Source organism: Lissotriton helveticus, chromosome 4_1 (genome assembly GCF_964261635.1).
Source record: "Lissotriton helveticus chromosome 4_1, aLisHel1.1, whole genome shotgun sequence".
NCBI classification, from domain to species: domain Eukaryota; kingdom Metazoa; phylum Chordata; class Amphibia; order Caudata; family Salamandridae; genus Lissotriton; species Lissotriton helveticus.
Window position 1 is genome coordinate 2,033,334,750 of NC_136063.1, and position 27,535 is coordinate 2,033,362,284.

General features: G+C 37.8%; 1 protein-coding gene across 1 annotated transcript in view; it reads right to left on the reverse strand.

Moving 5' to 3' along the window:
• Positions 1 to 3,041, reverse strand: part of IL1RAPL2 (interleukin 1 receptor accessory protein like 2) — a gene marked incomplete at its 5' end in the record, with an annotated part of 1,483,925 nt that extends 1,480,884 nt beyond the window's left edge. Inside the window, one exon of the mRNA XM_078686325.1 lies at positions 2,728 to 3,041. Within this exon, the coding sequence (XP_078542451.1) occupies positions 2,728 to 3,041 (314 nt within the window). The remainder of the gene's footprint in view (positions 1 to 2,727) is intronic.
• Positions 3,042 to 27,535: the final 24,494 nt, after the last annotated feature.

The following is a 27,535-nucleotide window of genomic DNA, read 5'->3' on the forward strand; positions in this document are numbered from 1 at the left end:
TTTTTATTCTGTCTTCTGTAAGAAAATCAGTTTTTCTGGAAAACCCGCTAATTTTTCATTGCTCTATAATTTTCAAGTCAATTACCTCTTGATTATTAAAAAAAAATCTTTAAGATGGGTTGAAACATTTACATATAGAATCTGAAAGTGGCTGAAAGATTGGGTTTTCCTTGTTTAGAAACCACTAAAGTGCTATATCACACCTTTCTGTGGGATTTCACTAAGCACAGTTTATCTCTAATGTTGTTATAATTTCTATCATTTCATTGTCTGAATAGAGTTGAAATGGTTTTCACTTTAAACCAGGACGGGTATTGTACAACATAAACAAAAGAATATATTTTAAAATTGGGTAAACCCTTCATCTTTGATTGAACCGTGTAAAGTGGTAAGTGTTAGCCTAGGACACGATTCTTGCCATAAAAAGGAAGAAATTAATTAATCTAATTTCTTGGGGAAAGTTGCAAAAAAACGCAAGGAGCAGCAGAAAAAAAGAAAATTAAAATTTGGGAGCACAGTCATTTTAATCAAAGCTGCTCTACCAAGAATCGTAAGAGGTAATGACTTCCATTTCAGTAATAGGGGAATAGTTTGTGCTAATAACGGTTGATAATTTAATTCATAGAAATATTCTATCTGATTGGGGAATTTAATTCAGGGTCTGAGTTTTGGATGTTGAAAGTAGCAGTTTCGCAGCTCAGGCAGCAAACTTTTCGCAGAGCAGTTGCTTAATGATTTTGCTTAATATTACTTCCGTCTTGAGCTTATTGATCTTGTATCCCCCATACCCTGATATAATCAAACATTTCAAACACTCTCTCTTGACATGATTTATCAGGTTTTACAAACAACATTATGTCTTCATATTTATGTGATGTGTTTTATATGTGAGATAATATTGTAGCTCATTTCATTTGCAAATAGAGTGATGCTTACATATGCACATATTCTTTTATATCGATATATAAATATCACTGTATATCATGATGTTACCCATATCGATTGTTTCATGTCTATGGTTTTAATTTGTTATTTATTTTAAAAGGTGGAGGGTCGCAATCACCTGAATCAAGGCTTGTATCAGACTGCTGTTGTTTCAATAATGAACAACAGCATTTTAGATTATACCCTGGAGTGCCCACCTTCCTTCTTGTTGGAAACCGCTTTGGCATATATTTATAGAAAGTTAGTATATATAATGGGTAGTCATGTAATATGGTCCATTGAGGGGTTCTGGTGCCATTATAGCCACAAGGTTATCACCAGACCATAGAGATGGCAATGTGGGACCATATTATGTATGTTACCCATTATGTATTTTATAATATATGCTTACGTTGGGTAGTTATCTTGAAAAAAAAGGTTTTCTTCAACCTGCAGCAAACAATGGGAACTGATTGCAATTTGAATATTTAGGCCTAACTTTCATGAATACATTATTGATAAACCAATCCACAATGGTGAGGAACAGAGGATTTAAGTGATTCTGTAGTTTCAGTGCTTACCACATAATTATGGATTTACTGCATGCATCAAATAATTGCTTTGGCTAGACCAGAAAGATATGGCCTACTTTCCCTTTCACGGTACAAAAAAAGCATGGAACAGAGTGGCACTGCTCATTGCAAGTCTACATGTATGAATGCGAGCCATTTCTCTTGACATTGGCCATCCTAATCATTTAATAGTGATGACACAGTCTGTGCTCTTCGTTGAAATCCTGGCCTATAATGTTAATGAACTGGCTTATGTAGAGCAGAGACTGTGAGACATCTACCTTATATTGAATGAAAGTATTCCAATAATTAATTCCACCTTCTATTAAAAAAAAGGAAGAAATAGATAGCTGTCAAATTTCCAATGAAAGTAAGTGGTTGACCACTTTAACATGGGTCCTCACCAGAGCCTTGGGCCCACAAGGGACACTTCCCAAATTCCAACACTAAATTTTTTTGTATTTTCTCTTGAAACTGTCATATGATAATAAAGTCATTATTTGAAGTTTACAATGATGCCAAACATATATCATGGGATTTTCTACATGTTTTATATTCAGCAAGATTGCAATTTTTGTCAGTTTCTAGAATTAACGCTCTGCTGGATTTAGCATCGAGAATAAATACTACAAATTCAATATGGCCTTCGCAGGGCTCCGGCTGTAGTTAAGACTGCATCTGGAAATCCTGATACCACTGTGTGCGTTAATTTCCTATGTTGTATTACTTCAATTTATAAATATATATATATATAAATAAGCTCTATCATATACAATTAGAATTATGCAGAAATATGTTTCCACACTGTCTCTCACATGCACTTCTCATAATCCAATATACCTGGTGAAATGTGTTCTTGGAAAGCCCCGGGTGCAGGATAACTTATAAAAGTTCCTGTTTCGACCCGTTTAGCAATTACAAAATGATGAGAATGAGGACTTTCATAGTGAAATGTGAAACTCAGTGAGAACTGGTTACCGTGGTTTGTGTGCAGTACTGAGGTTGTGCCGTTCTAGTCAACAAACAAGGTACATTGACATAACTAACCCAACAGCCAACCTACTATCTGCAGTAGAGCGCATCTTCGCATTTGTGAACGTCTAAATTATTACTCTACTTCCAGTGATATTGTGTGAAGTTGGTTATAGCACAAAAGATCTTGAGAATGATCACCGCACTGCAAACACTAATGCATTCATGTTGCAGAAAAGAACGCTAACCCAATCGTTACCTTAAAACGCAGGTGTAGAACCCGCTGTCCTCCACCTCTGCTGAATGAACCCAAATGGAATCGTCATCTTTGCTCATCATGACTTCTGAGAAGATGATTGGCTCCTCCAAATCCCCTTTGTTTTTGTACCACATAAGACGCAAGCCTGTGCTTTGGGCCATGCTATAGTTGGTCCGGATGTAGCTGTAGAACAGGGCACATTTCACCCGCACGGGTTCTCCAGCCAGTGCCATGTAGGTCTTGAGATCCACAGACCAGTCAATACACCCGTCAACTGAGAAGAAAATAGCAGAAAGAATAACATTAGACTGCAACACATTTTTTTTTTAAAAATCCATAAAGCTAAAATCCTCTTCAAAATTGTGCATAATATATATCTGAGACTCTTGCGTTTTAGCTTACAGTGATTTACTAACAAAAGCTTTAAAAAAGTAAAAGTAAACTAGGCAGGGCTTACCTTCTGCCATTATTCTGTTATATTAGTAAATCTTTCCTTCCCTCCTGTCTAATCTGATGGCTTTCTGGGCAAGTAAAGCGTTCTGTAACTTGAAAAGGGCATAGGCGAAGGGCACCGGTGCTAACACTTCCATTCCGATGGACTCTCTTGGGAGTTAACACTCCATTACCTCCACCCACAAGATTGTATCTAATTCTCAAGTAACACCAATATGTTTTCACCTCAACAACCTTGTCTGATCTGCCAGTCCCAACTTGTATAGCTCTCCGTGTAAAGATAATGGCTTTCTCAGTGTTGGCTCGGTTTCTTTTTTTACCCCGTCTAAAGGCATGTCTTTTCTCTGTGCTTTCTACCTTAGACTTTCGGCTGTATTGGAAATGTTCAATTCCACAAGCAACACATACTTAAGGTGTCAGCACAATTTAGAATAATGTGTGTATTTGATTTATTTATGAGAAACACATATAAAGAAATCAAACTCGTACAACTTTGATAGCGTAAGTGCTAAAACCCTCCATATATGTTTCTCTATATGGCTAAGTATGTATATAAATCTTTAATGGAAGTCCATCTAGCATAAAACCTGAATAATTGTATTTCTATTCAAAAAAATATAGAAGGTACTTTACATAATCTTCTGATTTCGGGGCAATTATTGATTACAAATTTACAAGGATTTTTTATTCATGTTATATTCATGTGGGTGTGTATATGGTATAGAGAACACCTAATTACGCGTCATAAAGATCCTGTATGTCACTGGAGTACTGTGACCATAGCGACACAGATGTCCGCAGGCTGGAAGCCTTTTTAAGGTCATGGAATTAATATTCTGCCATCTGTTCTCACTTATACCCCATTTCAGTATTTGACTTTCTATTTAATTTCTTGCTGTCCTCCTTTCTCCTTGCCTCCCCTAACAATGCTTCCTGCTATGCGTACACATAAAACATATTTCTAAAAGAAACAATTAGATGCAGGTAATGGATTACGCATCGTGTTAAATTACATTTGTTGGTAAAATCTACAAAATCGGGGTTTCTCAGTAAACCCATGAGAAACTCACAACCTGCACAGAGATAGTCATAATACACTGTTGTCACAAACCCATTTTTATTTGCCCATACCTTTCGAGAGTAGGACTTGTATTTGCATAAACTGTAATCACAGTCTACGTCTTAGCATGAGCAGGGATAAGTGAGGGATGAACAGAATAAGATTTTTTTTTAATTCTACCACCACGTGCTACTTCTAAGTTTGGGGTAAATTTACAGGGTTTTTTTGGTCTTCGGAAAAAAAATGTATTAGTACACGTGGGAAACTGCAACAGTCTCAGATTTTCAAGCTTGCTCGCATTTTCAGAGGCATAGATCTTCGATGTGTTGAAAATATGCATTTGTTAACAAGGAAATATGTACCTTCAAGAGGTTCCTCTTCCCCTAAATCCCTTCTAATTTTTGGTGTATTACATTGTCCTTCCACCCCTTGATACAGATTTGGTCTCGGCCTTTTAAACGATTAAATGTTCAGCAATCTCTGAGGTGGGAATGTTCATTTAACAAGTTAATGAATACCCACACACCATCACCTTTGTGGTTGTTTACCATCTTCCCAAGGTTTTACAACCCTGGAATGCCCATACCTTACCTGTTGGGGCAGATCTGTTCACTGGCAATATTACACTATACTTGAGAGATGACGTGTGTGAGTAAATCTATTTACACATAAAAATGTATGTTTTGCGAACACACAACATTGGTTTACTCTCATTGAGTCTTTAATTCCGACTCAGGTGAGCAAATGGCTATAGGAATAGCCCAGAACAATCTGTCAAACTAACCCAGAAAAAATTTGGGATAGCGTGATAGTAAGCAGATGGCATCTTTGCAGTACAGTTTTTCTTACATAACTGAAGAAATCATTCATATTTACATGCAAAATGCATAGGAATCAAATTAAGAGCTCTGGATGACTTCACCCAGCACCAGTTGGTGCCTGTGAAGAAGGACCTCTCAATGAAAAATAGTGTTGGGGATTGGTTATGTTCCTTTTTTGAAAAACATTCTACTGACCAATACTTTTGAAATGGATCAGTCAACTTAGTATGAGGCCATAAGAGATTTTGGAAATGAAGTAAACAATTAGGGTTTTATTACGATGTCCGGCAACCTTACGTCCACCCAACACCATTGTGGGTTGGAACCGCCCATCCTTAGGTCAGTGGTTCGAACTGCCTGATTTGGATGCGAACGCAGATAGATAATCTGAAACATCCATTCTACAATAGAAGCTTTTGCGGCGGGAAGAATATGCCTGTAGCACAAGCTTCCATTGTAGAATGGAGGTTTGCAAACATCTCTGCACAGTGTGGCAGACATCATGCGGTGCCTTCGACACGGTGCAGGGATGTTGAGGTGGACACCACAGGTGCACCACAGGCACCATTGCGGAGGACCAAGGGGAATCGGACCTGCTAAGAGCCCACAAAAACACTTTCCGACAACCTTTTGTTGCCATCATTATGGGATTTTGGTGTGCTTCGATAAACAGAGGAGACGGGCTCCTTGAGCCCGTTGAAAATGCCGCGGACGGTCCCTCCACCCGATGACTCCGCCCGCCGCATTATAATGCGGCAGGTGGACTTCATGTAGTGATGTCCGTCGGATCGCAACCGACAGGCCGTCCGTTGCAATCTGACTGACATGGTAATTGTACCCTTAGACTTTACAAAATAATGTCTGCCAGTCTTGCTTGTATACAGATATTTGTAAGTAGGAAAGTCATACTGATATTGGCTCTTTCAAAATGCTCCGTTTCCCTTTATCAGACATTGAACCTGTGGAAAATAGCTCTTTCTGTCTTTCTGGCTGGTTATGCTTTTATACAGACACAGCAGATCTTCTTAGATAATAACAACTCAAGGAGACCATTATTCATCTAAAACAAAAGCTATTTTAAAGAAATAAGTGAAAATAGTATGAATGTTATCTTCTAAAATGACAACCCTATCAAACCAATGTAGAGTGAAATATGATTTTTTTTTTTATTAGGGCTGTTCTAAAGTAGGGGCATGGATGGGACTGATTTGTCAGGGAAATAGTGTTCCCAAGGCACACATATAGACATACAGAGTGGGATGTCTGTGAACAGTCCTGGCAGATTACAAGAGGTAGTACAGATGACCCCAGGCTGTGAAATGGAGCTCAAACAAACTCTGAGCATTGATCTCAGTATCTGCAGGCAGGTCTGCAGCCAGAACTGTTAGGGAGCAGAAGCATTTTGGTCACTTGTTATTTGTTCTCTCAGGTGTAGCTACAGTGAATGTTATAGAGGCAGGTAAGCTAAAACTAAATTGTGCTGTGCACAGGAGATACAATTGTCTCCTGCAATATACTTGCACATGAAACCAATATTATAGCAACCACTCTCTATACACTCCACACATGAGGCCAGACAAAATGCACAGGCATGTCAACTGATATATAACCCCTTACATACACAGAGGAAAAGTGACAGAATAAACATATGAGAGCCTAAGTAGAAGTTACTGCCAGCAAGAGGCTCTGATAATCGGTTGTCTGGACTACTGAAATGCACTATACATGGGTATGGCAGACTATCTATTTACACGCCTCCAAACGATTGATTATGCAGCTGCTATACGAATTTGCAATAATGGCAGACGCAACTTTGCAACCACCTGCTTAAAATCACTACACTGGTTGCAAGTACGAAGGAGGGCTCGATTTAAGCTACTCTGTCACGCACATAGGGTTCTGCATAATTCCAGTCCAATGTTCACGAGAAATAGCGTTGAATTCTATCAACCTAAAAGACAGCTAAGATCATCCAGTTTGACTTTAGCTTTTGCTTTTTTGGCAGCCACCGACTGTTATGAGCACCCTCTGGATATTCGAAGAACAGAGGACTACCTTGTATTTAGGAAAAAAAATAAAAACTTGGCTGTTCCCAGACTAGTGTAGCCCTGACTCCTGCCAGCATTCTGCAGGAATCAAATGGTACTTATAAGCCTAGTGATATCCCTATGAGGATGAATGGATGCTCTATACAAAAAACCTAAATAAATAAATAGAAGTAGCTGTACACTTCTGATCCGGTGGTTTCTGGTGCTCAGCAATGGCACTGAGTCAGCAACATCGGTGCATTTGATGAGCACCAGTTAAGGACGCATTCAATTACGGGGAGAGTAAGTGATTTACCCAGAATCACAGAATGTGGAGCTGATGCAAGACTTCAACCTTCACCAGCCTTGAAGTCAGTAGCTCTGAACATTACGCCATACCCCCCTCCGACACCCCCCCCCCCTCAATTTCATGGTTAGTAGTTGGTTCTGTTTTATGTGGCGCTAACAGGATAAATGGACTGGTGCACGCGGAATCCTGACGGGAGTCCCAGCACTTATTTATTTTTACAAATTAACCACTGCCCAAATATCTGAGTGAAGTGGAAAAACTGTGCTTTGTGAAGGGATTGAAGGTACGACTTAACCTCACTTTGACAGCCGTTAATTTGAGCTTAACCAGACAGTTTTCTCTGCAGCCAGATATCCCACCCAAGATGGACAGGACCTCTGGCAACAGCTCTGAGGAGCTAGGGAAGCACAATTGCAGACGCTCAGTAGACGTATAACCCCATTCCTCACAGCAGCAAATTTGGATCTGACACTTTGTGCAGCAGAAAAAGCGACTATCTCTAGAAGCGATACATAGCTGTGGAGCAGAACTCTAGCAACCCCGAGTAATGGGAAATGTTACAAAGTTTTCAAAGAAATACTCCCAGCATGTGGAATGTTTGACTTTTCAAACCCCTTACTACTCCTTTATGCTATTATTCCCTGAACCATAAAAACCCTTACTACTGCTTAACTATAACATTCCCTCAACCCCAAAACTTCCTTAAGATCACTTAACGCTACCCATCCCTAACAATAAAAACCCTTAATACCTCTTAAAGCCAGTATAAAACCTATAATAGACATCACACAGACACCTATTAATTATGCTGTAAAGGTGTGTGGGTGGCATATAACAGCCTGACTGTGTGTCAGTGCTAGGGAAGAGGGCAGCAGTGCCATATCTTAATGCATATGGTGCTTACCTGCTGAAACCCACTCACACAACGCAGCACAGCAACTTTGTCAGAAGTGAAAAAATGTGTTATTTCTCCTATCTGTGAAGCCAAAAGATCCCGATATCCAACATTATGTTAGGGAAAATGTTTATTGTGTGGTGACAGGCCATGAGAGAGCATTGGTGGCCGATCTCCTTGGTGTTGACAGTCCACAGTCATAGGTCAGACTCAGACTGAGGCGGATATGCATACATGTGCCACACACTGATTACCAATTCCCTTTGCAGGTGATGTCAATTATACAGAATGAGAGTCCATCTAGTAGTCTTTCACCTGCACCCATTTTCAGTGCAGTAAGTGGCTTATGCCAGCTGCAAGGAGAGGAGCTGCTGTGACTTCCACATCAGTTGCCACCACTATCACAGCTTCCATTGCCTCATCTGCACTGGTTCTACAAATTGTTGAGTAAGTGGTCACCTACCTGCATTAGTGAAGCATCTTCAATATTTACAAGCAGGTGGATGCTGCTGAGGAAATCACAAGCATGGCAGAGCCTTTAACCAAGGTTTGGAGCTTCAGGAATTGTCAACCAACATGGAAACAGAGCTGGTCTCTCTCAGGGTGAATGTCTGAAGACTGTAAGCTTCATATCTGCTCTGATTGAATCCAGGCCACCAAAAGAGCAGAAACAGAAATACAGTCTATCAGAAGTGCACCTTGAGAAACTACAGCCCTGCCTATTTGTTGGTAAGTAGTTCCCAAAGAAGAGCAGAGGAGCTCCGGGACCTTTGGTGAACTTTGGACACTGCCTGCCAATAGGTAAACAAAGCTGGGATCTATCAAGTTGAACTTCTGAATGCTCAACATCTGCTCTGACTGAAACCAAAGACATAGTAAAAATGAGACTTCGAGACTGCAGAGGGCAGAGTAAAGATATGGGTGTGTGCCATTTGCTGAGACAGAATATGCGCACAGCAACTATACTGACCATCCGCCAGAAGATAGCAGATGGGCACTGAGGGGTAAGATCAGCTTTCACCAGCCTGTCCAGGGTAACAGAGAGACAGGAGATGTGCTGCATGCCCTGTTGAGTTGCATCAGGGGAAAATCATATTCACCCACATAGAAGGTGCAGAGGAATCCAAGTACACACCAATGCTGACAAAACACATTCATGTGTTTTTGGAGAGGATAGTTTTGAATTTAAGATGCACCGTTTTGGGTTATCTGCTATTTTCAAGTGAACTATAGCTGCATCAGCTCCACGGCTCCAGAACTAGGGAAAAGTCTTAATTCAGAGTAGCAATAATAATCCAACCTTCCAGAAAGAAGAAACTAAAAGCCAAGCTTTGATCCAGATTCCTTTGAGATTATTGCTTCTATTTTTATCACAGCACCAAGGGATGGACAGTTTTAAAGACTGGTGTTCTAAGACAAACATGTCTTCACATTTCAAGTTACTGGAGTAATTGGTCAAGCCAGAAAAAATACATCTTTAAAAATAGCTTTTGTGTCAGGATTAGGTACTACATAGTTGATTGCAGAAATGCCATTAAATAGTTTAACTTATTGCCTCTGAAGTTCCCTTCGACACTCCTTGAGGCACAGTTAACACCTGATTCATTCCATAATGACGTAAAATGCATTTCGAATATTCGTACAGCTTCGTTAAAAAGATATCAGACAAAAACCTGCAGCAGTGTGGAATTAAAGAAAGAAGTAGGAAAATAATGTATATTTCTAAGACAGAGATAATATAGTTTATCTTCAATAGAATCTACATAAACAGCTCCACACGCCACATGTACTAATAAGCATAAATGAAGAGTTACCGTCAGGCTCCACCCACTTCGTTAAAGTGAACAAGAGTATTTCTTAGACAGGTCTGACAAAACTGACAAAAAGCTCACAATGTAGTATTTCTTACGATGGGGAGGCGGTCGAAAATATGCATTTTTCAATGGAGGATTATACCGCAGCCCAGAAAAGGGCACAAATCCCAATGTCAAAATGTATGTTTACAAACATACCTGCACTGTGTGCCAGGCACCATGTGGTGCTAAGCACAGGGTTCATGGGTGTTTGAGGGACACCACATGTGCCCTCCAGACCCCACTGCCGATTCACAGGGAGGAGGGGGGCAGAGGAAAACAGACATCATAATCCCTACGGCGGTGCCTGAGCAGGCCCCCGCTATTGTAGGGATTACGGTTCAACCGCTGACCAACAGGCTCAAAGAGCCTGTTGGAAAAGTAGCGTTCAGTCCCTCTTCCCATGCCTCTTACCGCTGGAACATAATCCAGTGGTCTGCAGCAGTCAGACCGCTTCTGCAGATGTGGGTGGGCCCTCCACCAACGGCCTGTCGGTAGCAGGCCCACCGACATCGTAATGAGGGCACTAGTTTGAAGATCATACGATAACCACCCTTGAAAACAAAATTCCATCAAAGCAAATATTTTTGTCCCAAAATAGACAGAGCAAAATATGATGCGGCATAGCACCAGTAAACTATGATGAGATAACATACACTCTGATGTGCATCAGTCACATTCAGCGCAGTATTTGCTTTCAACTGAAGACCATTAAGAACTGATGCTGCATCTTCATTGAAAACATACAAACCTAGAACCTTAACAATTAAGGGCCTCATTACAATGTGACTCGAAAAGCTTCCGACCGCAGGTTGGAGGCTTTCCGAGTCACATTATTGGTTTCACTTCTGACCGCAACATCACAATGCAGGCGGACAAAAGTGAAACTAGCTGGTCATTCTAGCTGGATGCTGATGGGCTCAAGGAGCCTGTCGGCCAGTCAGAGGCCACACTGTAATCCCTATGGGCGCGTTTCCGCTGCCGGGTATACAATATCGGTTTCCAACAGGCTTTCAATGTCGGGCTTTTTGACATGGATAGCGACTTTTTGTTGGTCCCTAGCAGGGCTCCCTTCTCCCTGTAGCCTCCAGTTGTGGTCAGAGAGAGCACCTATGGTACCCCCCATGTTAATCCCTGCACCGTGTGGCAGGCATCTTGAGGTGCCTACAACGCGGTGCAGGGAAGAACACATTCTCTCATTTCTCTATGGGAGCTTGTGCTATGGCTGGTTTATGGCTGCAGCACAAGCTCCCATAGGGAAATGGGAGTATGCGACTGCACCATGTGTAATACTGCGATCGGGACGATTCCCTATCGGTGTCACGTCCGCCCGACATTGTGACGAGGCCCAACATGTCCATCTCGCAAAGAACATTTCTAGGTGTGGAACATGAGGGAACTGCTATAAAAAAAAGTTGACAATCCTGTTGCCAATAGAGAAACCTTTACCTAACAACGGTTTAACATAAGGATGGTCATTGAGGAAAACAATCTTTTTCGAATTGTGGAAAAGTAGGCCCAGAGGGTCCAATGTTCTTGACTAGCAAAATTAATATTCAATGTGCACAAGGAGTCTTCAGTTTCCACTCATAAACCTCTCCAGTAGACCATGGTTTTATTGGTGAAGACACAAGCAGGTTGCATATCCAGAGTGGAAGTGAATATTGTCTGCCGAGTAGGTCGGCAGGGTCATCAACTAAGAAGTGTCATCACAACAGCTCCATAGGACCACCTTGGTCACACATTTGAAATAAGGCTTCAATAAGCTATAACATTTTGAAATCATGGAGGGCAGCATCAGTCATTCTACTACTTTTATGAGATCCCTTACTGAGGGAAGGAAGTGCATCTGTTTGACATACCAGCAAAATTGAGCACTCTTCCCTCAAAGCAGAATTTAAATAATTTCATAGTATAGCAAGTACTTGCAGGAGATCCAGCTGGCTCCCGGAGTTTTTGATTGTCTTACATTATTTCAGCTATTGACTGGATCTTCTACAATTTTCATTGGTTTTCTTTTTAAAAAATCCTACAGTTAGCAATGAAACTGAGTAAGCTGCACTGTTATTTTTTAAAGTGCAGTAAACATACATAAGAATTCTTGAATTGTTCAAAATATTTTCTGTAGCACAGTGTTCTCAGAAGATGTTGAGGCCATGTAAAAGAAAAACAATTAATGAAACACTGGCATATTCATTTGTGTAAAACAGCAGGAACAGTTCTCAGTGTATCTGGATGAGACCTTCCTATTTCCTGCTAGCACTTTTCTTTATCATCCACACACCTGTGTAAATTACTTTGTTTGTAGTTGCTGTAGTTGTTGTTAGGTATGTACTTTCTACAAGTGATTGTATACATTAATGCTTGTTTTTTTATTTCTAATTCCTTTACATTAGGGAATTAGAGGGGAAACCTAAAATGTGCTCATTTTAAATCAGGTCATTGATCTCTGATAGGCAGACAACTTAACCGTGAATGTTTAGGAGAGCGATTTAACGATGTTATGTGTATTTGAAAATTGCTTTATAACTCACAAGGTTATCCTGTTGGTAAGTAGGAGTGTGTAATTGAAAAGCCCGGTCTTCAGCTTCTTGTGGAGCTCAAAAAGAGAGGAGGAGGCTCTAATGTGAAGTGGTAGGTTATTCAGCACTTCAGGAATTATCTAAGGGAACATCTGTCCTCCTGATCTGGTTCTGTGCATGAGTGGGATTTGTGTGTGAGTGCAGAGTGGAGGTGTCCGGTTGGACAGTGGAAGGAGATGCAACTGTTCTGGTAGGTGGGTCCTGAGTTGTGTAGTGACAGGATTGTGTGTGTGAGGTGCTTTAATCAAGCTCTTCTGAATTTCAGGAGCCAGTGTAGTTCCATGAGGTGTAGTGTCATGCAAGTTGTACGTGGGAGGTTGTAGATGATTCAGGCTTCCAAGTACTGGATGGTTTGTAGTCCTCTAGTGAGCTGCTTGGGGATCCCGGTGTAAAGGGTGTTCCCATAGTCCAAATTGCTAGTGACTTCAGTGTGAGTGACAGTTATTCTAGTGTTGTTTGGAATCAGTTTGTAGATCTTCTTCAGCATCTTCAAGGTGTGGAAGCAGAATGCAGTGACAGCATTGACTCGTGAGATCAGGTCCAGTCTGCTGTTAAGGAGATTCCTCGCATGAGTATGGGTGTGAGTCCAATTTCTCCCTAAAAACTACTACACAAAGGCACATATGGGAAGAATATGGTAACCAGGTGCGAGAAGTCTTAGGGGTAGATTTAGAGTTTGGTAGACAAGTTACTGTGCCACTTAGATGTTGGAGGTCCATATCTGTCAAACCAATGGTCCAACACCCCTATTTAGAGTCAGGAGAATCAGCAGTTTACTGTTGATGGACCCAATATTAGCTGTATCGATAAAAGCTTCCTCCGATTAGCTGACAGAATAGAGGTCACCAGAAAAAGGTCATTACAACACCCATCCTAGTTGGTGAGGTAGTGTGACATCCTTTTCTTCCTGTCATTCACTGGAACGTAAAAAAACAAAGAATGACCCTGATATCCAGGGGGAAAAATCCCTGGGTATAAAGGTCATCAGTTATTTGTTTTTCAACAATAAACCTCCACTGTGGGAATTTGTTTTTGAAAAACCTTGGTACTGTTTGGTGAATCACTTTCAAAACCAATGGCAACCATCCACAAAACGTTTCTAACCATGGCATGTACCGCCATGATAACAGTTCCTATCAAAATATTCAAATCACCTCTGGACCATCTGTGACCTTAAAATTATGGGGATGGTACTGTACTTGTTCTGCAAAACTCTAGACCCTAAACTTTTCTTTGACTCATGCAAGTATACATTGGGTCAGTTGTAAAATATTAATAATCTTTAGTTCTCTCTTCTTTAAACTTAAGAAAACTCCCGGTGAAGTTAAAGGAGATTGGTACAGGGTTGCAAAGAAAAGTAGATTGTGGCAATAAAGAAAATGAGTGCTTCTTAAACCTCACTTGCTACATGGTATTCATGAACACCGTGTACTGCTTAAACTTGAAAATATTTTTTAAGACTGTCCTTTGGCTTACTTGTCTCACATCAAGAAACGTGTTCTCCCAAATTGTCATTTGTTTCTGTTTCCAGGGTAAAATGTATTCTTTTTACATGTTTACCTCCAACTGGACAGATTAGTGTAACACTTTTGGCAGGTATTGAAGAATACTAATTAGTTTGAGGTCTCATAAATTATATTATGTGGTTTTAGAGTGCGCACTTTGAGCAAGTTTTTGTATATTCTTTTTTCAGTTTTACAATTAATTCATCTACAAATCCCTAGAGTGCCCCAGCACAGTACCTAATTATTTGTTTCAGTTAAATAATGGGATTCTAGAAATATCATTACTTTATTCCATGCTTTGGTTAGATTACAATAAAAGCTTACATTATCCAAACCAGTTTAGAAAATTACACGTTCTTCATCCTTTTCAGGCACAATACATTGCATTTCTTTCTTTCTAAAGATCACCTGGAGTCTCTGTGGCTTATTGTATTTTATTGAAAGGGCAGATATTATTTGCAGAGTAAAATCTCCTTTCTCCAATGACCTTTGCAATTTTTACCAAGAAAGAAATGGATTTATAAAGGCTGCTATTAAGTTGTTAGATGCTGTTTGAATATACAAATGCTTGATCCTCTCCATATAAGTGTATGTCATATAACTATTTGAGTTTGTGTACAATTAATTTTTTAACCGAAGTGTATTTTTGAATAAGAGAGTACATTTGTATGAACAAGGCACTTGCATGCAGTACCGAATTTAGAGTGAAATGAGGGCATGTGTCTGTGAAGCACTTAATTATCCTTTACGTGTTAAGTGTGGTAGTGAAATAAATATTTGGCTGGAGGTTGTGGGAAAGAGTGATAAAATACTTTTGCAGTGGACAACATTAATATCATCTCAAAAGCATGATCAGACACAAATATCATCCCCCAAAAATATAGTGGTGACAAAAATATTGTGGTACAGAATATTGGAGGTAAAAATATCAGTTTTATAAGTGTTTAATGTTGATGGTTTGCAATTTTTTGTAGTTTCGGAAATGTTGAAGTTGTTTTGAGTTTAAAAAAAAATATTGATGGGTTGTTCATATTGTATGGGAATATCGTATTAAAGTATTTAAATATATATTTTAATACTATTATAATGTTAAATGTTTTCTATTTAATTGGTTCATTACATTACTAATTAGGTAAATTATAGAATTATTATTTTTGTAATGAGATTATAACAGTAGTTATTTATTTGCTTTAATTAATTGATTATATTAATATTTATGTAATCATTATACTTAATTATTTAAAAAATTCCAAATTGTTAAATATTGTTTTAGTATTGTATAATTATGTTATTAATTTTGTAGCTTACTTGGTTACATTAATGTATTTTATTTTTAATAGTGTATATTTGTTTCAATGTTGCCTATTTTGATTTTTGGGGGTTGTGATTTATTAGATTTTTTTAGTATCATTTAACATTTTTCAAGAGTTGTTGGGATTGCAGGGGACTGGGGTGGCAAGTGTTTTAAAGTACATTTATTTAGTGGGTTTAATTGGTAAGTCATGTTTAAATTGGTAAATGTTTTAATAGTTACCCAAGTAATTTAATAGTGTTTTTGGTTGCTTATACTTGTTGTATTTTAATAAATATTTAATTTTGAATTTATTTGTAGTTTTCATATTAATTTGTAATAGTGCACTTTTTTTAAACCTTTATTTTAGTTTTTACATAACAGCACAACAAACAGAGGCAGAGATTGTTAGTGATAACAGCACAGCAGGGAGAGATCGACAACAGCATGCAGGATCAAAACACAGTACATGATTGTAATCCACTTTACCAGACATTAGACAGTATTAGACAGACCATAACAATATTGACATCTCAATATTGCACTTTTTGAAAAATCTACTTTATAAATAATTATATATTTTACAAGACTTTCCCTATTGCTGCTTAGGTTGGAGTGGGAAATGTAAATCTTCACTCCCCTCTAAAGTTCAGAACTTTTGGTACCCTTACTTAGGCTGAGTAGTAATGGTAAATTTCACCACTTCAAAGTCCAGTGTTTATCTACAGCAGTTTAGGCTAGAGTGGTAATAGTACATTTTCGCTCTCTACAGTACTGATTTTGACCTTGTATGGTACATTTTATTTTTCATTTTGTTTACATTTTTAAGAGATTTAAAAAAGTTAATTTTGTATTATTTTTATTATTATGGCATTTGTCTGGTATTTATTTTACATTTTTTATGTTTATTACTTTGGATGTCAAAATTAGATATGTTTTCGTTTTTGTTGGTAATATATCTATTTTTAATCATTGTATATTTTTATATCAGTAATTTGAAATTTTGCAAATTAATTATTTTATTAAATTTTTGATATTGAATACATTTCTTTGAGTTTCTTTTGCAGTATTATATTGTAACATTTTATTTTTATAGTAATTAGTAATGTTTTGCTTACTAATAATTTTTATTTTATTTTAAATTGTATTTGCATATTTTATTACATAAAGATGTAGAATATATTTTGTGTTATGTCATTTCTTAAGTTATTAGTTTTTGTTTTAGGTTTTAGGTTTTATCAAAATTAAGGTTACTTAGTTCCATTAGGGTATATCTACTTCTTCATTTACATTTATTTTTAGGTATTGTATTTAAAAATGTTATTACTTTTGTTTTTACTTTCATAATTAGTAACTAAGTATACTTTTATGTATACCATAAAAGTTATTTTTTAAGCTATTATATTTTTAAATACTTCTAAATACATATACTTATCTACATATTTGCAATATCTAAATATTTTGTAGACAATATGTTTGTAGGTTCTATCATAAGTATCTAATCTCGATATTTAGTACCACACTATTTTTGCTGCAATTCATGAGTATTATGATATTTTTGTTCACAATGTTATGTGATACTATTTGCAGAAGAACAATGGGAAATAACCAGCTCTGTATATTTACAGATATGTATAAACAAAGTCCTAAAGAAAAAAATAGCAATGTGTTTTCTACAGTATAGAAAGTGTTATTTGGCCAAACCTTACATGCATCACACTTCTTTGGTTGTGTAGATTTGCAAAACAAACCACTGTATATATTTGGCCATACATGAAGATACAGATTTGCGCAATGTGCATTCTTGAATGCACATTCTTTGCAGGATTTTTTAGTATAACACAGCTGTTTACACTATGCATGTTTTCAATTTCATACAAAAGTAAATACAGTGATATATTCAGAATCAGAGAACATCTAGTCATGTGTCTAGGCTGAGACTCAAACTCAGATTCCAAATTGTGAAAGTCAGGAATGTAGCCCCTCTCCCACAAAACCTACAGTGCTATCACCTTTCAACAGAGCAGCATTCAGTATATTGTGCATTAGTTACTGTAACAATGCCAGTGCTGTTCACCCACATTTAATAGAGACATTTATGGCTGTCAAATAGATAGGTTTTGTAAGTTCCTATGATAACAATAAAAACAAATTAAAAAACATGTTTTATTGATTGAATGAGAACACGTGTACAGTGTGCTTTAGCTGGTCAATAGATGTACAAATGGAACCCAGTACACATACCATTAAGAAATTAACAGCTCCAATGTAACTTTAGGAAGTCAATAAAGACAGCCAAATCTAATTTCCATATTGTGAGCGCAGAGGCAACCCTTTACGACTACTCCTAGCAACTCACAATAAAATATATATTAATCCATACTTTAATTGTAAGTGATCTGGAACTGGAATGTTGTTGCAAGGGAATTCTGTGGAAAGTATGCATAAAATGACAGATTGGGTTTTGATAGCCAATTTTTGACTGGCTATTGCAAGAAAAATTGCAACCGTTCAGTTGAGCTAACAGTCCAAGTAACTCTTCCAGAATAAGAACATCAAGAGAATGTGTTTTATCCTTTGTATCAGACTGGACGTATTGAAACATCTGTACTTGATATTTCGTTTTTATGGTTTAGCTTTTTTGAAAAACATGATTTCTGTTATTCTTTCTATGTGTGCTTAAATGTCAGTCGCCACCACACATCCACTGAGTTGAAGTACGAACAGTCCCTTCTCCTTCACTGCTGCCACATTCTTTCCTTAGATTGACAGGCTGTCTAAGTCATGAGCTCTGCTGCCATGAACGGAAGCCTGAATAAGTAGCCTTGGTGATAGAGTTCATAATGAACAGTCAGGAAAGCTGAAAAAGTGCTTTGCACACTGCGTCTTTGGGGTAGAATACAGCTAAATTCTCTAACTAAATTGCACAGAGCCTTGTAATGCAATTGAGGCTGTCAAAATGTCAAATGGCTTCAAAGTTAAGTGAATTTAGAATTAAATCTGACCCACAGTAAACATGTGTTAAATCACATCGGCTGTGGCAACTTGGCACATTTCGATTGGTAGTCCGATCAGCAAGGTGAGGGAGCAGGCAAAGAAGGTTATGAATCTGGCTGGCACTCCATGGGAAAAGAATCAACTGTTGCAAGAAAATGTATAGGATATTTATTAGATATACAACTTAGGAGATGCCAGGCAATGATGCAGTAGAAAGACCTTGCATCTGAGATTGTCAGAAGGAAACTTGATTTTATTTATCTTCACTAATGCAACTTTTGCGTCATCTGCTACAATTTTGTTGAGTTTGGGTTTTCTTCATCTCACTGTTTTGTTAAATGTATGCCTTCATAATGTATTATATCTGCATCAATAATGGTGTTCTGGCACAGTGTACATGTGGTTGCTATTTTTAAAGACTAGAGATGAAGTTGACAAGAATAAAAGTGTAGTCCTGTTCTGTATTGACCATTCTGCCGCATTTAGTGCAATTGATCATGTGAATTTGATTTTTTTTATATATTTTTATTTATTGACAAACTGATGAGGAAAACATACCATACAATACAGAGAGCCAAAGTTTACAGAATAAGTGTAAATAATTTCCAAACGCAAATTTCGTAATCCACTTAGTACACAGGTAAAAAAAAGGGTTGTTCAAATTAGATGCAAAGCAAAACAGCAGAAATGTTGCGGATATTGCGATTGATTGATGACCCAGTACAGACAGAAAATTGTTAAATACAGTTACCCCAAATATTTCAGAATTTTCTTAGTGACCGGACCCCTCTGAGTTTTGGCAGAGCAGGCTCCTTAGAGTGAATTTCGTTTACTAATAACCACCAGTCTCCAATGTTAGGGGGCTTTGGAGAATGTGAGTTTGAATGCACAACAACCTAATATTGGAGGTCATAATTTTGTCCCACGTTGCGGCTGCTCTTTTTGATCTGACCACACTTCCACATTACAGCTCTGAGATTTTCATTTACCCCTCTTGAGTTGAGAATATGACAAGCTCAGCTCACTCAGATGTGTTCTGTAATATGTGTGTTACCACTGTTTCCTCTCAACAAACCATGTAGACCCATGAGGATGACCATGCCGATGGTACAGAATTTGATCTCATTCCAAAATGACACATGTAATTATTTGGCAAATATATAGAACTTTTCACACTTGGATGAATGCTGAAAGGTTTCAAATGAAACCACAGGATACACAGACCTCTATTTGTCCCGACAGGTGCCCAAGCTTGTAAAATGTGTGTTCTTTTTTTATTAAAGGGTATTGCTTCAATCCACCGATGGTCTAGTGAAGATACATCTACGAATGGCCTCTTAGAGGTTTTTACTACATCTGACACATCCTCAAAGGGTTTGTGCAATGGTAGCCTTGGATCAATTATATTAAGAGTATGCCAAATGAGCATACCTTGATATTTTACAAAACATAATTCACTCTCTATCTGTTGGTGCTTTAGAATTCAGCAGTCCTTAACTGTTGCATTTTCAAACGTTTGCAGATTACAGTTGCAGATAGCATATGCCTTCCGCTCTGCCTGGACTAAAGACCCTTCAAAAAACAGGAGGGCGGTATGTATGGCATGTATGAAAATGGTGAATGGAAGTTTCACAACTGAATACACACAAATAGGATACTAATGGGATACTTGTGAGGTCCTGACGAAAGCCAACTAACCCTGTGAAGCATTGGTGTGATCCCTGAAATACGTTGCCCAAGGTATACAGAGGCAAGGTATTCTGAGGATGCTAACTTCCTTAGTGCATCCCCACCTGTTTTTAACTCCGTCTTGGTGCCTTTTGAAAATATAAATAACCCTTAGGACACCCTAGGCTATTTTAAATTTACGATCCCACCCAATAGTCAAAAGGCTCCCTTGGCTACCAAAGTTGAGCCCATCCAGATGCACTAGGTATCTGGATGAGGGCTCAATGGTGAAGCATGCACTTGGAATCCCAGAGAGTGAGAGTCCTTTTAACCCTAGCAGGTGATCCACTTGGGCGGTACAGAGAGATAGGCTAAGCTTAATAGGGGTTCCCTCCTGTTGTTTTTAAAAGCTTGCAAACCCTGTATCACTTCTAACTCCCTCCTACTTGGAATATATTTGACTAAAGGCCAGACAGCTTATCGCCTGTATTATGTATTCTCTTCATTGGCTTGTATTTGCACAATGAATAGATTTGGAGTATACATCAACAGGCTTTCTGTAGCTGATCCTCCATCCTAAATTACTTCTTAACGCTTCCCTGAGATCACTGAAATTTTGAAATGCTTTAATTGAAAAGATCCCTAGTGTTAGGAGAACTTGTACCTGCCAGAGATTGTTTCAAGCACCGCACTAGCCAATCAGAACTCATAGACATATTGCCAGATTTATGAGATTGTCACGCAGTGCAGTGCAGCACAGCAAGTCACCTTTCTGCACTGCATGAGAGGGAAAGGGCAGGAATACGCCATTTAAAAAATATATTGTACATTTCTCCCATTTGCCCTACATTAGTGCTATTTTGGCTGCCTAGCACTGATGCCGGCACCCTTGCACTATGGTACAAGGGTGACTGTGGTTTACAGTGGATTGTTTTTGTGCAGCAAGGAGCACATTCCTACACAAAAAAATGTGCCTGAGGCATTTTCGTCTTTCTATGTGTACTGCAGAATGTATCACATCGATTTGCACTGTGTCGCTTTACTCAAGATTTATGAAGCCTCTCGGTCCATGCTAGGTGGCCTTCTTTGGCTTCATAAATCTCATTTTTGAGTTGCGTCGCTCCTCCACCACGTTGCATGGTACAAGAGCTATGCAACGAGGCTCGTAACTATGCCCCTTAGAATCTTTCAACCTTTCAAGATGAACACAACATCATATGTTTCCGTTTTTGTCAGTAATATATCTATTTTTAATCATTATTGTACATTTTTATATCAGTATTTTAACATTTTGCAAATGAGTTATTTTATTTTGTTATTTTTGATTTTTAATACATTTCTTTGAGTTCCTTTTGCAGTATTGTATTGTAACGTTTTATTTTTATAGTATTTAGTAACGTTTTGCTTTCTAATAATTTTTATTTTATTTTAAATTGTATTTCTATATTTTATAACCAAAAGATGTAGTATATATTTTGTGTTATGATATTTCTTAAGGTATTAGCTTTTGTTTTAGGTTTTATAGAAATTAAGGTTACTTTGTTCCAAAAGTGTATATCTACTTCTTCATTTACATTTATTTTTTGGTATTACATTTAAAGATGTTATTACTTTTGTTTTTACTTTCATATTTAGTAACTAAGTATACTTTTATATATACCATAAAAGTTATTTTTTAAGCTATTATATTTTTTAATACTTCTAAATACATATATTTATCTACATATTTGCAATATCGAATTCAATATTTTGTAGACAATATGTTTGTAGGTTCTATCGTAAGTATGTGATCTCAAAATTTAGTACTACACTATTTTTGCTGCAATTCATGAGTATTATGATATTTTTGTTCACAATGTTATGTGATATTATTTGCAGCAGAACAATGGGAAATAACCAGCTCTGTATATTTACAGATATGTATAAAAAAAGTCCTAAAGAAAAAAATAGCAATGTGTTCAACAGTATAGAAGGTGTTGTTATTTGGACAAACCTTACATGCATCACACTTCTTTGGTTGTGTAGGTTTGCAAAACAAACCACTGTATATATTTGGCCACACATAAAGATACAGATTTGCGCAATGTGCATTCTTGAATGCACATTCTTTGCAGGATATTTAAAATAACACAGCTGTTTACACTATGCATATTTTCAATTTCATACAAAAGTAAATGCAGTGATATATCCAGAATCTGAGAGCATCTAGTCATGTGTCTAGGCTGGGACTCAAACTTAGATTTCAAATTGTGAAAGTCAGGAATGTAGCCCCTCTCCCACATAACCTACAGTGCTGTCCCCTTTCAACAGAGCAGCAGTCAGTATACTGTGCATTATTTACTGTAACAATGCCAGTGCTGTTCAACCACATTTAATAGAGACATTTATGGCTGTCAAATAGATAGGTTGTGTAAGTTCCTATGATAACAATAAAAAAATGTTTAAAACATATGTTATTGAGTGAATGACAACACGTGTACAGTGTGCTTTACCTGGTAAACAGATGTACAAATGGAACCCAGTACACATACCATTAAGAAATCAACAGGTCCAATGTAACTTTAGGAAGTCAATAAAGACAGGCACATCTAATTTCCATATTGTGAGCGCAGAGGCAACACTTTGCGGCTACTCCTAGCAACTCACAATAAAATATATATTAATCCATACTTTAATTGTAAGTGATCTGGAACTAGAATATCGTTGCAAGGGAATGCTATAGAAAGTATGCATAAAATGACAGATTGAGTTTTGATTGCCAATTTTTGTCTGGCTATTGCAAGAAAAATTGCAACCATTTAGTTGAGCTAACAGTCCAAGTAACTCTTCCAGAATAAGAACATCAAGAGAATGTGTTTTATCCTTTGTATCACACTGGACGTATTGAAACATCTGTACTTGAGAAAGGGACTGAAACCCTTGTTTTTCATGAAATAAGAATTCACAATGTGGCCATTGACCAGGTTTGATATGGCTGCTGTTATGTTCTGGTTCCAGAATTCTATAAAGTGGGCTCTCTAAACTCCTCCTTATTGGTCCATCACTAATAGACCTTATTGGCACGTCATAAAATTCATACCATGTCCTAATATTATATTACAAGGCATTTAGTAGAAATGTTCTATTTACACCTGGTAGTACAGTGGCAGGGGGGTTTTATAGCCTGACAATATTTTTTAATTTTGTATTAATGGGTTTGTTAAGTTGATGATTAGGAACCAGATTCCACAAAGGAAGAGATTTATTGGAACTGAATAGCAACCGGAATGTAATATTTGTGCAACAGGCTGAAAGATTGCTGGCAGTGTAAGTAAGACCTGAGAGCTGTTGGTGGAGGAGCTCAGTGCCTTTTACAGCTGTCTATAAAGGAACACAATCTTTCTAAAGGAAGCTTTAGACATTACACTCATTTGCTCTGATTTTATTGAATAAACGACCACATGCTTGTTTAGTAATATGTAATTTCAACTGCAAATAGCTCTTGTCAGGAATTACCTTCACGGGGTGATGAAGTGGAGTTTTCTTCTTCCTAACACATGTTGAACCCTTTGCGATCACATTTTAGACAAATAACTGAAAATCAATACTGAGAGCATATTGCGACTTATGATTTTAGGTTACATGCTCGTGCCTGAAGTTCTGCTGCTGTGCTTTTGTGAGATAAGGCTGCAATCCGCCGTCTCTGCTTAAACATTGATTAACAACCTGAAAGAGGATTATCTACATTCTGGCAGCGCTTTCTGCCATGAACTGTATGCATTAGAACACCAGCCAATTTTGCCCATTCTCTAAAATATCAAATATCACAACAGGAACCTTTTGACAATAAAGAAAGTCATAGCTTATGAATTTCAAAAATACTCTTTATATAATGTGCAGGCATGTAGTGAAGGATTGGATGCTGTGAGCATTGATTGCATGGCACTGCGCAAAAGGCTGAAGCACAGTGGCTTTGTTCCATATTTGCCTTATTTACTAAACTTGTGCCTAATACATAAAACATATCAGTAATACAGTCCCTTAGGTACATACTGCTTGCACTGATGGGGGCAGTGGTAAAAAGCAAGAACTGTGTTATGACCCAGTTACCAGGTATAGGTGCAGGATAGATATCCGGAGGGTGGTCAGCATTCAAGACCTCCAAGTGCCTGCTTTTTTTGTGGCATTTGGTTCATTACTCAGCATTTCTGGCTTCAATACTGATATTAGTGGTTGACCAAGGAAATGCAATGATTGAGGCTCCTTCATTTGTGCTACATCAGGACCATAATGTGCTAGTGTGGCTCTGGAAAGATGGTGATCACTAACAGGGTGTGCTGTGAGAGTAATGATGGAACTCCTAGGCTAATCGTCTGACGGTTCAGTGCTTAATTTGAGCCAGTGGTGTACAGTGCTCAGCACCAGCACTTAATCATCTACAATGGCTTGAAGAGTCATTCACGATTAAGATCAGCCCACACAGCCACATACCTATTGTCAGAAATGGATAGCCCCCATTTGCCTATTGCTTTGTTGGAAATGTCATTACATTTTATTTATTTCAGCCCCAGCACTGAGCCATTCAGTACTGGAGATCCAGACAGCATATTGCCTGTTTACAGTCTGAATCTGCATTGGAGGTCTGCACTGTTGAGTGGCCAAGGAAATCCTCTCCACCCACCTCCATAGATATCACACACCAGCCCCATGAAATACAAGTTCAATTCAATCCATCCATTACGCCAGCAAAAAACAGTCATCCATAATTCTCCAATCGTGTTATAAAACAGCAAGTTCACCCATCCATCTATTCATCCAGTCAAACTTTACCTCCATTCATCCAAACCATCAACCCAATCACTGTTCTGTTGCTTTGCAAGATGGATTACAAGCACTGTGTTGCTTTTCCTTGTCAGCACTGAAGGTTTCATCGTTTAATAAACAGTCACTGGTGTGTAAGTTGTGACTGGAAGGCTCTGCTTAGTCATGGTTTCTGAAGCAGTACAAGACCTTGTGAGTGCTGCTCATTACATCTCTCCCTTCTCATTGTATGTGATTCTTTTCACTGATTTTGGCTTTGAGCAGCACATTAAAGTTCTTTGGACATAAGGGCGTTTTCCTGGCTTAATCAATGCAGACTCACACCACTCTTTTGTCAGCCAGCAGTAGCTCTCAACTCACTTGGACCATTGTAAAGAGTACATTAGGTGACGTCTTTGGAAGAAGGCACTTATTTAGGAAGTAAGATGCTTTAAATGTAGTACCTTAGGTTTTGGCTGTAGGCGAAACAAGAATTGTTTTTGAGTTTACATGCAGTGCACTGCATACATCAGATCCTAGTGGTAGGTGCTCCAGATGTGCCATTTATGCCCTGCTCCATATGAGGCTTTTAAAGACGTAATGTTGAAAAAGATACAAAGTATTAACACATACAAGCACATGCATAAGTAAATGCTTTTGTTCATGCGTTGGCACATTAAAATTAAACCTACTGAGTTTGCCAGTGCTTGTTTGTTATACTTCCTGCTGGTAGGAAATATATTCATGTGCTTTCCACTGGGCCAATTTGTAGCAGAGAAAACATAAGACCGAAAGCACAACTTGAAAAGAAAATAACTAAAATGCAGGCTTGTCATGACTAAATTAGAAACAAGTTTCAATTAAGTTTTGTGTTCTGTTTGATATGAAAGGCATTTGTGAAGGTACTGGTTGTTTAAAAGATTTCATGAAATATTAGAAATACATTATTTTTTTATTGGATAAGTCTCCTCTCTTGCAAACACTTCATATTATGTTTAGCAGCTTAGAATTTGTATTTATTCACATCAACTCACCCATCTGGCTTAGGGTATGAAAGCCAATTTATGCCTAGACATTTAATGTATGGCCAATTATAAACCGGTATTTATGTAGTCTCCAAGTTATTTATCTTTCTGCTTGCTGTCATACAAATAACCTTTGCATTCAGAAGGTGCCTGCAATAATTTTTGTAACAGACTGTCCCTCAAAGCAATTTATATTCTGGCAACATAGGCACTTGCCTAGCTAGTCAACTGCTATCTAATTTGAGTCTGAACAGAACTATAGTGGTAAGCTTTGTTTACAGCCTAATAAATATACTCTGAAATCTTAATGATTATGCTGTTTAGTTGTATATTTTAGCATTCTTATTTCTTTTACACAATGGCATCTTCTCATTGCTGTAAATAAGATGGCTTCTTTGCATAAAAACAAACAATTAAGCTCTGCCCTTTCCATTGGAAATGAAATTGCACATTGTCACTAAACTAATTACACCCCTTCTAAGTTCTAGCTCTAATAAAAATAAAGAATGCTCTAATGAAGACTATTTAAAGTGAAACGTTACAGTGTGAATGCGAGTGTGTGCCCTTGTGGGATTTGTGGTTCATAATTCATATTTCGCACTTATTTTGGGGCGTTTGTCAGGGGATCTTGATATACGGCGTCTGCATGCGCGTGCCATCCATCACATTTTTTTTAGTTACCTTCAAGGAATAAGAACGCAGTTTTTTTTAACATAAAGGACCTTGAACACGTAACATTAACGTTGATTGTGAACATAATCTATATTATGCCCTTGTACATTATCTGAACAACTATATACAAGAGGATTATATAATATTTAGTCTGAGAATTTATTTTACTTGCTTTTTATCGATTCATAGAGTTGTTGGTTATTTGTTATCAAATTTGCCGCACCTCTAGAAATCCATTCTAGCTATAACTATCAAGGATTTTTAGAACTTGGCGGTATCTTAATGAGTCAAAACTCATTCACCTACTTTGACTATCATTAAGAGTGCTGCTGTAAATTCAGAGATAATACACTAATGTGATAATTAATATTGATACTGCTGCCCAAGGCTCATGTATTACCTCTGGATTTGGGAATTTGGGGAAAGAAATGGAAAATTACATCCTCTAATGGCTTATCTCAGTCTTTCCTTCTGCAAAGATGCCTCACTTTATCGTTTTAAAAAAGCGGTAACCTTGAAAATATCTGGAAAGGTATTAAATTCATTAGTACGTCTGTGTACATAAACAACACAGATAATCATCGACCTCTTTCTCAACTTATCCCAAAGTTTTCTAGCAGGATACCTTTAAATCTGATGCTCTTGCTTGGAATACCTTTCAGATTTTTTAAACGGTGCAAATCTAAACCAGTTGAGGTCCAAAACGTCTAGGTGCTAACATATTTTGGGCCAGATTATAAGTTTAGGTGCTCTGTATTGCACCTGATAAATAACGATACCATGGGGTATATAATTTATCGGGTGGGATGAAGAACACCTATTAGAACATTGGAATACTGGGAGCTCCAATGCACACAATGAAGTGCTCCA